The sequence below is a fragment of the Penaeus chinensis genome, chromosome 30 (assembly GCF_019202785.1).
Source record: "Penaeus chinensis breed Huanghai No. 1 chromosome 30, ASM1920278v2, whole genome shotgun sequence".
Classification (NCBI taxonomy): Eukaryota; Metazoa; Arthropoda; class Malacostraca; order Decapoda; family Penaeidae; genus Penaeus; species Penaeus chinensis.
Genome location: NC_061848.1, coordinates 642,863 through 657,395, shown reverse-complemented (window position 1 = coordinate 657,395; position 14,533 = coordinate 642,863). Strand labels below are relative to the sequence as shown.

General features: G+C 38.9%; 1 protein-coding gene across 5 annotated transcripts in view; it reads left to right on the top strand.

Annotated features, from left to right (window-relative positions):
* Positions 1-8,837: 8,837 nt before the first annotated feature.
* LOC125041424 (galactoside 2-alpha-L-fucosyltransferase SEC1-like) overlaps positions 8,838-14,533 on the top strand; it is a 38,734-nt gene continuing 33,038 nt past the window's right edge. For 3 of the 5 annotated variants that reach the window (XM_047636376.1, XM_047636378.1, XM_047636375.1), the window contains exons 1-5: positions 8,838-9,128; positions 10,005-10,078; positions 10,451-10,730; positions 10,949-11,092; positions 11,330-11,415. In XM_047636376.1, the coding sequence (XP_047492332.1) occupies positions 9,050-9,128; positions 10,005-10,078; positions 10,451-10,730; positions 10,949-11,092; positions 11,330-11,415 (663 nt within the window). In that variant the 5' untranslated portion in view covers positions 8,838-9,049. The remainder of the gene's footprint in view (positions 9,129-10,004; positions 10,079-10,450; positions 10,731-10,948; positions 11,093-11,329; positions 11,416-14,533) is intronic. The other 2 variants (XM_047636379.1, XM_047636377.1) reach the window with 1 other exon arrangement.

The following is a 14,533-nucleotide window of genomic DNA, read 5'->3' as shown; positions in this document are numbered from 1 at the left end:
AAGTTAAGTTAAGTTAAGTTAAGTTAAGTTAAGTTAAGTTAAGTTAAGTTAAGTTAAGTTAAGTTAAGTTAAGTTAAGTTAAGTTAAGTTAAGTTAAGTTAAGTTAAGTTAAGTTAAGTTAAGTTAAGTTAAGTTAAGTTAAGTTAAGTTAAGTTAAGTTAAGTTAAGTTAAGTTAAGTTAAGTTAAGTTAAGTTAAGTTAAGTTAAGTTAAGTTAAGTTAAGTTAAGTTAAGTTAAGTTAAGTTAAGTTAAGTTAAGTTAAGTTAAGTTAAGTTAAGTTAAGTTAAGTTAAGTTAAGTTAAGTTAAGTTAAGTTAAGTTAAGTTAAGTTAAGTTAAGTTAAGTTAAGTTAAGTTAAGTTAAGTTAAGTTAAGTTAAGTTAAGTTAAGTTAAGTTAAGTTAAGTTAAGTTAAGTTAAGTTAAGTTAAGTTAAGTTAAGTTAAGTTAAGTTAAGTTAAGTTAAGTTAAGTTAAGTTAAGTTAAGTTAAGTTAAGTTAAGTTAAGTTAAGTTAAGTTAAGTTAAGTTAAGTTAAGTTAAGTTAAGTTAAGTTAAGTTAAGTTAAGTTAAGTTAAGTTAAGTTAAGTTAAGTTAAGTTAAGTTAAGTTAAGTTAAGTTAAGTTAAGTTAAGTTAAGTTAAGTTAAGTTAAGTTAAGTTAAGTTAAGTTAAGTTTAAGTTAAGTTAAGTTAAGTTAAGTTAAGTTAAGTTAAGTTAAGTTAAGTTAAGTTAAGTTAAGTTAAGTTAAGTTAAGTTAAGTTAAGTTAAGTTAAGTTAAGTTAAGTTAAGTTAAGTTAAGTTAAGTTAAGTTAAGTTAAGTTAAGTTAAGTTAAGTTAAGTTAAGTTAAGTTAAGTTAAGTTAAGTTAAGTTAAGTTAAGTTAAGTTAAGTTAAGTTGAGTTGAGTTGAGTTGAGTTGAGTTGAGTAGTTAAGTTAAGTTAAGTTAAGTTAAGTTAAGTTAAGTTAAGTTAAGTTAAGTTAAGTTAAGTTAAGTTGAGTAGAGTAGTTAAGTTAAGTTAAGTTAAGTTAAGTTAAGTTAAGTTAAGTTAAGTTAAGTTAAGTTAAGTTAAGTTAAGTTAAGTTAAGTTAAGTTAAGTTAAGTTAAGTTAAGTTAAGTTAAGTTAAGTTAAGTTAAGTTAAGTTAAGTTAAGTTAAGTTAAGTTAAGTTAAGTTAAGTTAAGTTAAGTTAAGTTAAGTTAAGTTAAGTTAAGTTAAGTTAAGTTAAGTTAAGTTAAGTTAAGTTAAGTTAAGTTAAGTTAAGTTAAGTTCAGTTAAGTTAAGTTAAGTTAAGTTAAGTTAAGTTCACTTAAGTTAAGTTAAACAATAACGCCCCAGTGCAGTCAGTCAGCGATAGTTATACCATGTCCTATTTTTATATTCGGACATGTTCTTTTTTAAGGAACATGTCCAAGTTTTAACGGGTATGTCCATTTTTAAAGGGCATATCTATATTGTAAAAGACGTCGTGTTCAATTATTGTTTTAGTTAAAACTCCAACATCCTCAAAGTGCAGTCCATCAGCAATAATTATACCATATCCAATTTTCATATTAGGGCATGTCCATTTTTTAAGTTTTAATGGACATGTCCTTTTTTTAAGTTTTAATGGACATGTCGATTTTTTAAAGGGCATGTCTATTTTCAAAGGTTATGTCCATTTTTTCAAAGGACATGTCCATTTTTTTATAAATTACTCTTTATGTATACATGTACAGGATGCAAGTTAGTATATTCATCTTCATGTTTCGCGAAGCAACGTATTCAGTATTTCTTAAGATGTGTTCTTATACCATTTTCACACGACACCGTTTCCATTTATTGTTTTAGTAAAAAAACAATAATACCAGCAACATCATCTAGGACTTACCACTGTCAGCGGTGACGTCATGCCCGCGAACAATCGTTACACTAACTATCGCAGATTAGCAAAAGAGATTACATGACAATGTACATATGCATGTTTCTTTTCTGATATGGAAAACATGTGAACATTTCACTAGATCGTCATGCTCTAGCAACAAAATATCTATCTTGAAAATCTACACTACTATAGTATATAAATATATATAGTGTATAAGCTTTAATATCAATATACCTTCATATTAATAAGGTCATGGCTAAGAAGATCGACGCTCAGGTTTATCTTTCGTATGCCTACGCTTTTAATTAACACATTTCAATATGTCATAAACAGGCAATTCTATTCATTATTGCATTTATTTTATTTTATCATTTATGCTTTAGCCTTGGGCATATTCGGGCCTCCAAAAGTGTTTCATAACGAATGAGATTCGGAAAATATCTCCGATAGATTCATGTTTTGTTTACAGAATGGTCAAAAGAATATTACGGTAATTTATATTGAGTTTTACATAATCAGCTTTCTTCTTGTGTACGTATAATTGAATAAGAAGGCGTAAACTCATATATCCTTTTATCTGTAATTAAGATAAATTAATTAAAAATTACACATTCAAAACACTTACAGGAGTATGGCGTTCGAAACCGATGTCGATAGGCAAAGGAAAAAGTATGATGGGAGGCGCTTAGGGCCCTCGCATTTTCAACTGATTTCGGTAGTTCTCCATCGTTTTATTTGTAATTTTAAGATATTGATAACTATGAATTTGTATATACTGCTATTTCCTAATGTAATATCAGGAAAACAGTGATTGATAATCTAATGCAATTCAAAAATAAAATCAGATTCGTCAACTTCAGCGCGATTCCTAGGAATGGGGGTGGAGTCGAACCTTTGGCACAGCGTAGGAACTTTGGCATCGTTACTGCCGCGGCCGGTCCGGGAAGTGTCGCGAATTAGATTAGCAATACTTTCTGGTGTCGTAAGAGTTTTTTGACAGTAGGAATGAAGGCTCAAGTTGTTAAAATAGGTTGTAACGAAATAGTTCATAATAAGAGCAGAACAAAATAAGATCATTTGTACATGAACTACAAATGGAAATATTAAGTATATTGCCAGAAGAACGAGGTGAAGTGTTAAAAAGACGGTTTGCTTAATCAAGGTAAATAAGTCCAGTGGGTACATAGAGGTATTTAATTGATCAAATTTACTTTTCATAGTCCTTATACTGTTAATGATTTTAATTTCCAAAATTAACATTGAAACAATTCTTGGATTACTAACCTAACCTGCCCTAACCTAACCGCATGGTTCTGTTGCAGGTATTGTATGGCGGTATTCTCTTAAAAGCCATTGACCTCCTCTTCCGCAGGTAAAATATTCCATATATCCTATCTGGATGAAGTCTCGGTGTATTTATTGGCGTTGGATGACATTGGGCCGATATTATTTCTCTTGCAAATTCTGAACCTCGGATCGGCGCTCATCACGAGAATCTTGATCCTTACATTTCCGCCCAGGAAACTGTTTAGTCTCATCATTAATTTTCCACGAGTAATAGTTTCGATATTGGTAAAAAGTCCATCACCGTTAGTATTGTTGTAGTAGATACAATCATAATGTTCAACATCGTGAGTACGCAGTACATGCATGAGTGCAGAATTTGAATTCTAAGTGGATGGATAAATGAATAGTAATCATATTTTATATAGATTCTAAATTTATACAATAATTATATTATTTATCCCTGATTGGATCTATATTTTGATTTGTGAAACGATGAGTAAATAGATACATCATATGGTTATGAAAGTTGGCATCTATCTTTCTTAGAAACTAAACAGTTTCTCGTTAACCGACATACATTGGCAGATATAAGGTTCACCTTGCTGCATGATTTGATTTCGATGTGCATATCATTAGATATAGTCACGAACACCACATTTGTTCATTACTTGTGGAATATTTGGATGTATTAATGTGTCATATCTCTTGTCTCGTACGTAGAGAAATGGAAATGAATAAGATATAAACATTGCATTATACACTTAAACATAACATTAATAAACAACAATTATTTTTAACTGACACTATCGACGAATTTATTACCACAACAATTATTTTTAGCTTATACTATCGATTAATTTATCTGAATGTGACCACAATCAGGAATCAAACTGGCATGGGCAGTTAGAGGGTCTCCATCACTCCTCCATCCATATATTTGAATATGACATGAGAAACACTATACTTTATCCGATACACCAGAAAAAATATAAATAACCTTACTGATAGATACATCTATCTGTAATCAATATATTCGTGTGTGTGTTTATATATATAAACACATATATATATATATATATATATATATATACACACATACTCTGTGTGTGTGTGAATATAGGCACCGAGTGTCAGACAACTCAATGAGCCGTAAAAAGCTGACACAGGCCGGGCCATATTTAGAAGGCCCGGGCGAAGCTAGAACTTCGCAAACCATACAGTCAGTGTGTGAATATATGCGCGTGTATATATACAATCACACACATACCTACATACACATATATGTTATATATACTTATATATGTATGTATATATATGTGTGTGTGTGTGTGTGTTTATGTGTATGTGTATATATATATATATATATATATATATATATATATATATATATATATATAAGATGCATATATATATACGCATGCGTGTATACATACACGCATGCGAATGTATGTATTCATATATATATATATATATATATATAGAGAGAGAGAGAGAGAGAGAGAGAGAGAGAGAGATAGATAGATAGATAGATATAGATATATGTGTGTGTGTGTGCGTGTGTGCGATCACCGGTGTAACAGAAACCACTTTGAGCCATATTGAATGCGCTTCTTTGGGAAGGCTTAAAAGACGAAAAGCGATTATCGTATTTCATGTTATACTCTTTTAGTGTATAGTACAAAAGGGCAAGGGCACGTGTTATAATGAACATATATTATATTCAGAAAACCATTTGTGAATAAATAAAGAACAACGTAGTTATGTGAATGTAAGAAAAAAAAAAAAAACATTATTTGGCCAACACTGCCAGAAGCCACCATATGCCAAAGCTTTCGCTAATAACTTACTGTGACAATTACCAATCGTACTGATTCAAATCTTACGGTTGTCCAGTTACTATTGTAGGTATTCATATTATTATATTCGGACAGGAACGGTGATTATGCTTCATTTTTATAAACACACACAAAACAGTCAAGTAAACGCATAGAATAGAAAACTAGTTAATTTACCGATTTGTTTTTTTTATTTCACAACCTGTGACGAAAATGTATGCAATGCCAGTATTATATACTCCTTTGACATTCATTCTATTTTATGACATGGTGACTTATTATATTTTGACATGCACAACACTGAATCATTTGACTGCATTAGATATATTTCTATAGCATTCAGTATCTAGGGAGCAAACAAACCATGTGCACGTTTTTGATAGAATCAATAGAAATATCTGGTAACTTTTCCTCTCGAACGCACCGTGTCTCAAATCATTCACTCAAGTTTGTATGTTGTCAATACCGTGTGTATGAACATGTAATACGGCATTGATAGGAATGAATATTACGAATCTTGTAAAGTGAATGTAGTTAGGCAAGTATATTCATATAAAGCCTATAAAAATATTAATATATGCCGTTACTGTAATCGAACGATACGTATAAACTTTATCCAAGCTTCAATGCTGTGCCAAAACAGGCTAATCTGCATTCAGAGCCAGAACAGGCTGACCCTGCCCGGGTAAAGCCAGCAAAGGCCAAGAACACACAGGCAAAGCCTGAAAAGAGAAAAGCCTAGCCAACAAAAGTCATAGCTACCAAAGGCTCTCCACCGCCAGTGGACCCGGCAAATAACCCGAAAACAGATGAAAATCCCTCAACCAGCAAGGACTTCACAATGGAGTTGTCAGACTCCGACATTTCAGATACCACCAATGATGGGGACACTGACTCTGAATCCGAATATAAAGATGTCTCAAATGTATGTAACACCAAGTAACATCATGCCACATAATCTAAGCATACTACAGAGGAACATCTTTGACTTCAGAAATGCCATCCTTCACACTATAGTGAACAAGGAACAGTGACATTGCCATGCTCCAGGAGACATTAACAGAGGGTACTGTTCGCTGCTCAGGGTATCATGCCTTCATGTTGCCAAGCACAGTTGGCACCAGAGGTTTGATCACCCTGGTTAGAGCAACAATCCCCTGTTCCGCAATGGCCAATACACTGTCCTGTGGAGACCATGTTGAATCTCTTGCTGTTGAGATTCACCTGGCAGTACAGCAGGGCAGACTGTATGAGCTTAAGATGTCAGCCAGGTCTGTGCTACCGCAACACCGAGTGATCATAGGGGGAGACTTCAATGTACACCACCCCACCTTGGCTCCTCGCAGGGGATCAGATGTGGCAAGCTATCACATAGCCAGTGTGCTTAAGACATCCCCAGAGATTGTTCTTCTCAATTCCTAAGAGCCAATGCATGTCAAGGGAGAAGTCCCAGACCTCACCTTGGCTACTGCGGCTCTGGTGGTGTGTCGATGACTGTTACAAGCGACCACTATGGCACTGTTACCACCCTCTTGGACCCTCTTGGCCTTGACCCACTATTTTAGATGCAATGAACTCCCACATAGCAAAAATGTGGATGTGTTGGAAGCCAGACTTATCAGGCAGGAATAGTAGCTGTAATGGTGTGAGTCCTTTGGCCACCAGACCCCCCTTATAGAACTGTGGCAACGGGTCAGGCTAACTACCAGCCGCTCAGCCCCGAGGTGCACACACCACGATCCTCAATAAGAGGTAAACAGGCTGATGCACGAGTTCTCTGCAAGAACAAGCAGCAACAGTCTACAAGCCAAATTGAGGGAACTAAGAACATACAAAAACAGTTCTTGCTAAGCCCTGGGCTCTAATTTAATATCCTACCTCATCATCTCCCACCTAGGACTGGTAGATGAGTTTGTATTCCTGCATCTCATCTCCAGAGGATCTGGGGAGGTATCACCCCATCTCTCTTCTCAGCTGTCTGAGCAAGGCGGCTGAAAGAATGGTACTAAATCAGCTCTAATGGAAAATGAGACCCCCACATGAACACCTCTATGGGTTCACAAGGGGCATGAGCACAGTACACAATATAGCCATGCTCTTAAGCACAATCAACACTGCCATATCTGTGATAGTATTCCTAGACTGGGAAAGGGCTTTTGGATTATTCAGGAGACCTTGATCCAAAAGGAAATCAGATGAAAGCTCTTGGCCTGGATAGGTAACTTCTTCAGAACAACCAAAGTCAGATACCAAAGTCACCTATCACAGCACATGCCATCTCTTCGCAAACAACTTCTGGCTACCACACACAGCCACTATCAGCTCAATGACCCTGACTATATAGAAGTTCTAAGTCATGAGCTTGTCAAGGAGAAAGAACCAATACCTCATGCCTAGTCTGAAAGCAGAAGTCGAGAGGGCCATTGCAGCCATCACTGCTATGGGTAATAGAACCTACCTCACGGATAGATCAGTCGATCCTGTAATCCACACTGCAGGCGCCATGAGATTAACAGACAATGCCTCATTGCTACAGGTACAGGCAGTTCCGATCATGGGAGCCCAAGCGCACACGTCCCAGAGGGAAGGACACATGGTCATACCTAAAGATTCCAGGGCAGCCACTGACTGTCTACAACACAGCATGCCCAATGACAATACCTCTGCTTACCTTAGCACAGACAATTATTGCTCAGGGTAAAAGAAGAATCATAAACTGGCTCCTCAGCCACATAGGCATCAGTTGGGAATGAGCTTGATGACATGCCGCATGCTTACATCGTGGCGGCAGAAGCGCCTGCTGCCAACCCAGCTACCACTGTAAGCACTAATTGTCAGAGAATCAATTGAGCGAGCCATAAATAGCGGTACCAAGGTTCATGGGTGGTAACGAGGTGACGGGCGCCAAGTCTGACCTTTCGTCCTGATAATATATTCAGAATGATAAATAAGGCGGCACAGGTGTGCTCGCTCTGGACAAGGCAATTTTTGTAACATCTGGCGTCAATTCGCATTAGTCATTTGTGTGAGCGTTGACACCCATATATATATATATATATATATATATATATATATATATATATATATGTGTGTGTGTGTGTGTGTGTGTGTACATATATAATATTTATATATGCGTATATGTATATATATAGATAAATATGTGTGTATATATGTATACATACATATATATATGTATATATGTGTGTATATATGTATATACATATATATATGTATATATATACATATGTACACACACACACAGTGTGTGTGTGTGTGTGTGTGTGTGTACATATATATATTTGTATATGTGCATATATGCATACATATATACATGTATATATATACACATACATGTGTGTGTGTGTATACATGTGTATATATACATATGTGTATATATACATATATATATGTATATGTGTGTGTGTGTGTGTCTGTGTGCGTGCGTGCACGCTAGAACTAAATCTAGTTCACGCGTGAACTAGATTTATTGAAATCGAGATATATATTTATATATATTTCATATATATGTATATCATATATATATATATTATATATATATTATATATATATAAACACATAAATATAAATACATATATGTATGTGTGTGTGTGTGTGGATATATATATATATATATATATATATATATATATATATGACTACACACAAGCACACACTTTCACACACACGACTAGCTAGAGAAAGAGTCAAGGAAATGTTTTTTTTTTTCCCTTTTCCTCTTTCTCAAACAGAAGCGTGAGAGAACTGCGGCTCTTTACTATCACGAGATCATCATACGCCTGGCAGCCCGAGGAGGGGCGCCCCGTCGCATGTCTCGCTCGCCGCGGGAGTCGGCCCTGGCACCCCGGGAAGAAGTTACGAGGTACAAAATCAGAAAAATTAAACTAGATAATCAGTAGACGATCGTGACTCTGAGATCCAATACAAGCTAGTTATCGGGAAAGCCTATTTGTTTAACAAGCCGATCTTTGCAAAAGATCTTTTAGACATTAAAAATTCTTCAGTTAAGCCTGCGGTGCGGACTCTGGCCTGCAGGAGGCAGGGCATTTAAACCATGTGCAGAAATTTGCTTCCGATGAAAGCCTTCCTCTGCGCGCTGATGCTGGCTTCCGGCGGCTACTTGTTTCTGAACGGTGAGGAAAGGTGGCGAGCGAAATTCCACGAGTATTTCATTATGTCTTTGTCCTTATATCCTTTATTTTCGTGCCTGGATATATGCATATGTACGTACATGGGTATTTATATATAGAAAGATAGGAATACAGAACACGTGTGTGTGTGTGTGTGTGTGTGTGTGTGTGAGAGAGAGAGAGAGAGCGTGTGTGTGGTTATGTATGTGTGTGTATATATATGTCTATATATGTGTTAAACCCACACATATATATGTTTGTGTGTGTGCGGGTGGATAGATAGATGGATATAGATATGTATATACAAATACAGATATATACATATATATTTATATATATATATGAATATTTGTGTTTCTTCATGAATATGTTTGCATACAAATATATATGTACAGTATATATGTGTGTGTGTGTGTGTGTGTGTGTGTGTGTGCGTGTGTGTGCGTACATGGACATTTATATATAGTTAGAGAGAAAGAGATAGGAAGACAGAACACACACACATATATAAGTATATTTATTATATATATAGTATTAAATGTGCGTTTGTGTATTCGATGCGTGCGTGTTCGTGTTCGCATGTGTGTTAATGTGTGTGTGTTGTGATGGTTGGCGGGTGAAGGGAGTTAGTGAGCAATTGCCGATCGAAGCGCATATATTTATTCATAGAGAATCGTAGAATTCTTCCTCGCCTTCATGTGCGACTGACGGGCATCAAGGAAGCCTCCGCCTGAAGAGCTTGGCCGTGGCTTTGGTTGCGCTCTCCTCGGCGGAAGCGCTATCTGTCCTTACTTGCCTCTTTCTCTTCTTCCGCCTCAACACATATCTACCTGTGCCTCTCCCCGTTTGCCTCAATGTTGTGTTTTCTCGTGTTGGCAGACATACTTCGCTTGCGGACGGCAGTTTTCCCGGTGGCTGGCGGGCTGACGGCGCCGGTGCTCCGCCTAAGCGAGGTGAGGACCTTTCACGTCGTAGTCGTCCTTCTTCAAGTGGCACTCACAGCGAGATCCTGTGCGGGGATGTCTTCTCGTAGAATAGTTAATATGTGTTTAGTTTCAAATACTCTGTTCGTACTGCTAGCCCAAAACATCATGGTATAAAACCGAATATTTAGTGAGTTTTATCGTTTAGATCCACACATACATACATGTGTGTGTGTGATGCACACACACACACACACACATGTATATACATACATATATGCATGCGTGTGTATGTATATACATACTATATACTATATGCTCATTATGTGTGTGTTACATACTGAGCATAGTATAGCGAGTACAGCTGTACCGCTTTATATATCATTCTGAATATGTTATCAGGACGAAAGGTCAGACTTGGCGCCCGTCACATTGGTACCGAACGCGGCGCCTGCTACCTTTATACCGCCAAGCAAGAGAGTAAGGTACGCGAACCTCAGCTGGCATGGCTACCCCCTGCCTGTGCTCACGTGCCAGTCGAAGGGGCGCCTGGGGAATCTAATGGGGGAATACGCCACCCTGTGGGGCCTGAGGCGCACCTATAACGTGACCGTTCTCGTCAGCCCCAGAATGAAGACCGGCCTCATAATGTTTCCAGCGCTGTCGCTTCCTACTCTTGAAGGTAATCCCCATTCAGCATGAATCCTCGCGCACTCGGTTTAACGACAGATATCACAAGTATTTCACATCCACACATCACTTTTCAAAACCAAAACAAGCCACTGAGGTAGCTCTGCCGGCCATGCGAAAGTGAGCAGCCTCATATCTTTACGGAGTCTTGGGGAATATATAGATTACTTTTGGCTAACCATGCGTCTTGTATTGCCCCGACGCTCCCAGCACCTGCAGCCCCTCCCACAGCGCCAGGCCCTTCGCGTATTCAGTGGCGGAGGGTGGGCAGGAGTGGCGGCTCCCTCTACAACTTCTCACTGGTGGAGGCGGCGTCTGCCGGCCTGCTCGGCCCGCACCACTTCAAGATCCAAAGTAGGGGTGAGAGTGTGCATGCGTGGCAGAGGATGTTTGTCAGTGTGTCTGTCATTGCCAATGTATGCTGTATATGTATATGTTCGTATGTTTTCTTGTTTCTTTCTTTCTTTTTGTATATGTATTTCCATGTGTGCATGTATTTCTGTGCATGTTTTAATGTCTATGTAGTTCCATGTGCGCATCGTTCGTTTGTGTATTTGACGGCGAGTGACGGTTGTTGCTCCCTTGTTGCAGACAGTCCCTTCGAGATGCAGCTCTTCGGTCGGTTCAAGGAAGACCTCAGGAGGGAATTCGCCTTCTCCAAAGGGATCCGAGACCAGGTAATTTGTACACACACAAACACAAACGCACATAGATAAATAAATAGATATGTATTTATATATATTATATATATTATATATGTATATATATGCTATATATATATGTATGTAATATATATTATATATATGTATGTTATATATATTATATATATATGTATGTTATATAGATTATATATATGTATGCTATATATATATTATAGATTATATATATATATATATATATATATATATATATATATATATACATATTCGGAATATTTTCGCATACCCGATCGCGAAGATTTTGGTATCAAAGGATTCCTCTCACTCTTTACTATCCAAATATATAGAAATTATGACGCGGAAACCCACCCATTAGCGACTATCTTGGCCCCGGTAGCAGGGGTGGGCATGAAAGTTACCATGGAAATTACGGGGCAAAATATGAATATAATACAGTATATACGCAACTACTGCAAGGATACATTATTGCAAATGTAAACTCAGTTGGGGCGGCAATGTGTAATGCGTTGCCACCCCCAACCCTTGCCTTGGAAGGCAAAGAATCCACCACGTAGGAACGGCAGGGTATTCCAGATGAACAGTAGAGCCGGCGGTGGCTCATTCTCCTCGGTGGCTCGTCCGCACTTCCCGAGGGACGCCGATAACCTGGGGCGTGGTAGTGATATAGGTTTATGGAGTGGAAAGATATACATACGTATATCAGGAAGACGTATGACAGTATCAGACACTAGATGGCAGTTATTATCCCATATAGTTCCTGGTCTGGCCGTGTCGCCATCTACGGAGTTAAACTGCAGGCGCGAGATCGAATTTCCGTTCTTCTGGAAACCATGATTTCCGGGTCCACAACAGCATTGAGAGCGGGCCTTTCCCTGGGTGCCGCTGTGTCACTCTCTACTATGGCCTAGAACCACCTGCCGGACGCACCCGCGTCTCAAACCCCCTCCTAGCTTAGCAGCATCTATCAATCAGGTCAGTACCCTATACCTCCTAAGTTAAATTTTGCCGTATGTCAGTCGTACGCTCTATCTGTCGTGTATAATTGCACGATTCTTTGTTTTCCTGGCCTAGGGTTGGGGGCGGTGTTGTGACGTATTATCTTAATTATGTAATCATATTGTTGTTATTTTACTACGGAATTTCCCTAGTACTTTTTGTGACCTCCCCTGCTGTCGGGGGCAAGAATTTGGGGATTTGGGGCGGTTCCGTGGTATAAATAGAGGCTGAGTCGAATCCATCAATAACAAAATCGTGAAGATTTCTTACGGAAAAGTATTGTGAATAATTGCGATATATAAATATATGTAATATATATATATATATATATATATATATATATATACATGTATATAACATATATACATATATATGTATGAACCGTATTCATGTTGACAAATGTAGAAAAAGTATGAATGAGAATGAATATCTTCACAATATAAGATATGTATTTGACCGGTTTCGATTATATCTTCACCAGAAATACATACATCAAGGATAAGTCCGATATGCGAAGCTGAGCTTCGCCCGGGCTATCCCCATGGGGGAGCCCGGCTTGTGTCGACTCGCTAACGTTAGTCAGCTGGTGCTGACACGGCTTAGTCCTTACCCGCCGTGGTACCCAGCCACAGCAGTAAAACTCCAGGCCACAATTGCATCTTCTCGCGCCTGGGCGTGGCGCGAACCGCCGACTTCTCGGATGAGAGGACGGCACGTTTCCACTGTACTAACTCGGAGGCTTTTGAGTGATAAGGATAAGTCCGATTTCCGAAGCTGAGCCTTGCCCGGGCTATGCCCATGAGGGGAGTCCGGCCTCTGTCGATTAATGTTGACTCGCTGCCGTGTGTCAGCTGGTGCTGACTCGGCTAAGTACTTACCCGCTGTGGTGCCCAGCCACACTGTGGTGCCCAGTCACAGCAGTAGCCTCCAGGCGACAATTGCAACTTCTCGCGCCTGGGTGGGGCGCGAACCGCCGAACCCTCGGATGAGAGGACGGCACGTTACCACTGTACTAGCCCGGAGGCTTACATCAAGGGTATTACAGAGTATTTATATATATCAGACATGAGCTGACGAACCACTTGACGACTGTGACCTCCCACTCGTTGTCCGTCTATTTTTTGCCGCGACCTGGGATAATTTGAATCTACTCGATGCTGCATTGATGTTATTCTCTGTCGCGATGTAAGCAGCTTCCATAATTTTTCTTTTCTGCCTGTTCAGTCCTTCATGGACTATTTTCGCTTCCTTCCAGTTGGGTAGATGTCCAGCTCGATGTTGGCTGATCCTGGTGCTGAAACCACGGCCTGTTTCACCAAAGTATGTTGTATCGCATCTGCTGCAGGATATGCGATATACAGTACTGTTAGGGTTGTTTTCGGGCTGCTTTTTGTCTCGTATCATGTCATGTATCTTTTTCCCGTATGTGCTGGCGATTCTCACTGTATTGCCAAAGTATCTGCTGATCCCCTGGGAAATGTTACACGGCGGTAATATGAGAAACTCATTAGAAGAAGGTGCAGGGTTTGATATTGTGAGTATACTCTTCGCCTTCTTTCTGAGGTTTAGTAGGAAGCCTCTGGGATATTTATATTTCATGAAGGAATTAATTATATAGGCAACCTCATCCTCAAGAAATTCGGGGCTGCAGGTCCTCAGTGCTCTGAGGAAGAAGCCGATTACAACGCCAGATTTTGTTTTGTTGCTGTGGGCGGAGTAGTAATGGATATAATATTTTTTATTGGTAGGCTTCCTGTATACAGAGAAACGTAGGCCGTTGTCAACCCGATGGATCAGAGTGTCCAAGGTAATTTCTGATCCTCTTCCTCCTCCGCGGTGAACTGGATTTTCTCGTGGACGGAGTTAAGGCGCGTCAATGTAAGTTGTAAGCACGATCTTCTGGGGACAATGACGAGGGCATCATCTACGTATCGAAGCCAAGTTGAATGTCTGCCTATTATATCCTTGTAATTACCCCTCTCCAGCGTCTCCATGAACAAACAGGCAGGCCATGACTGCACTCAGGGGGGGGGGGGGGGGGAGGGAGCCCATAGCAAGACCACTTATCTGCTGGTATTCTTCCCCAGCAAATTCGAAGTAGCCTAACGAAGTACACGCA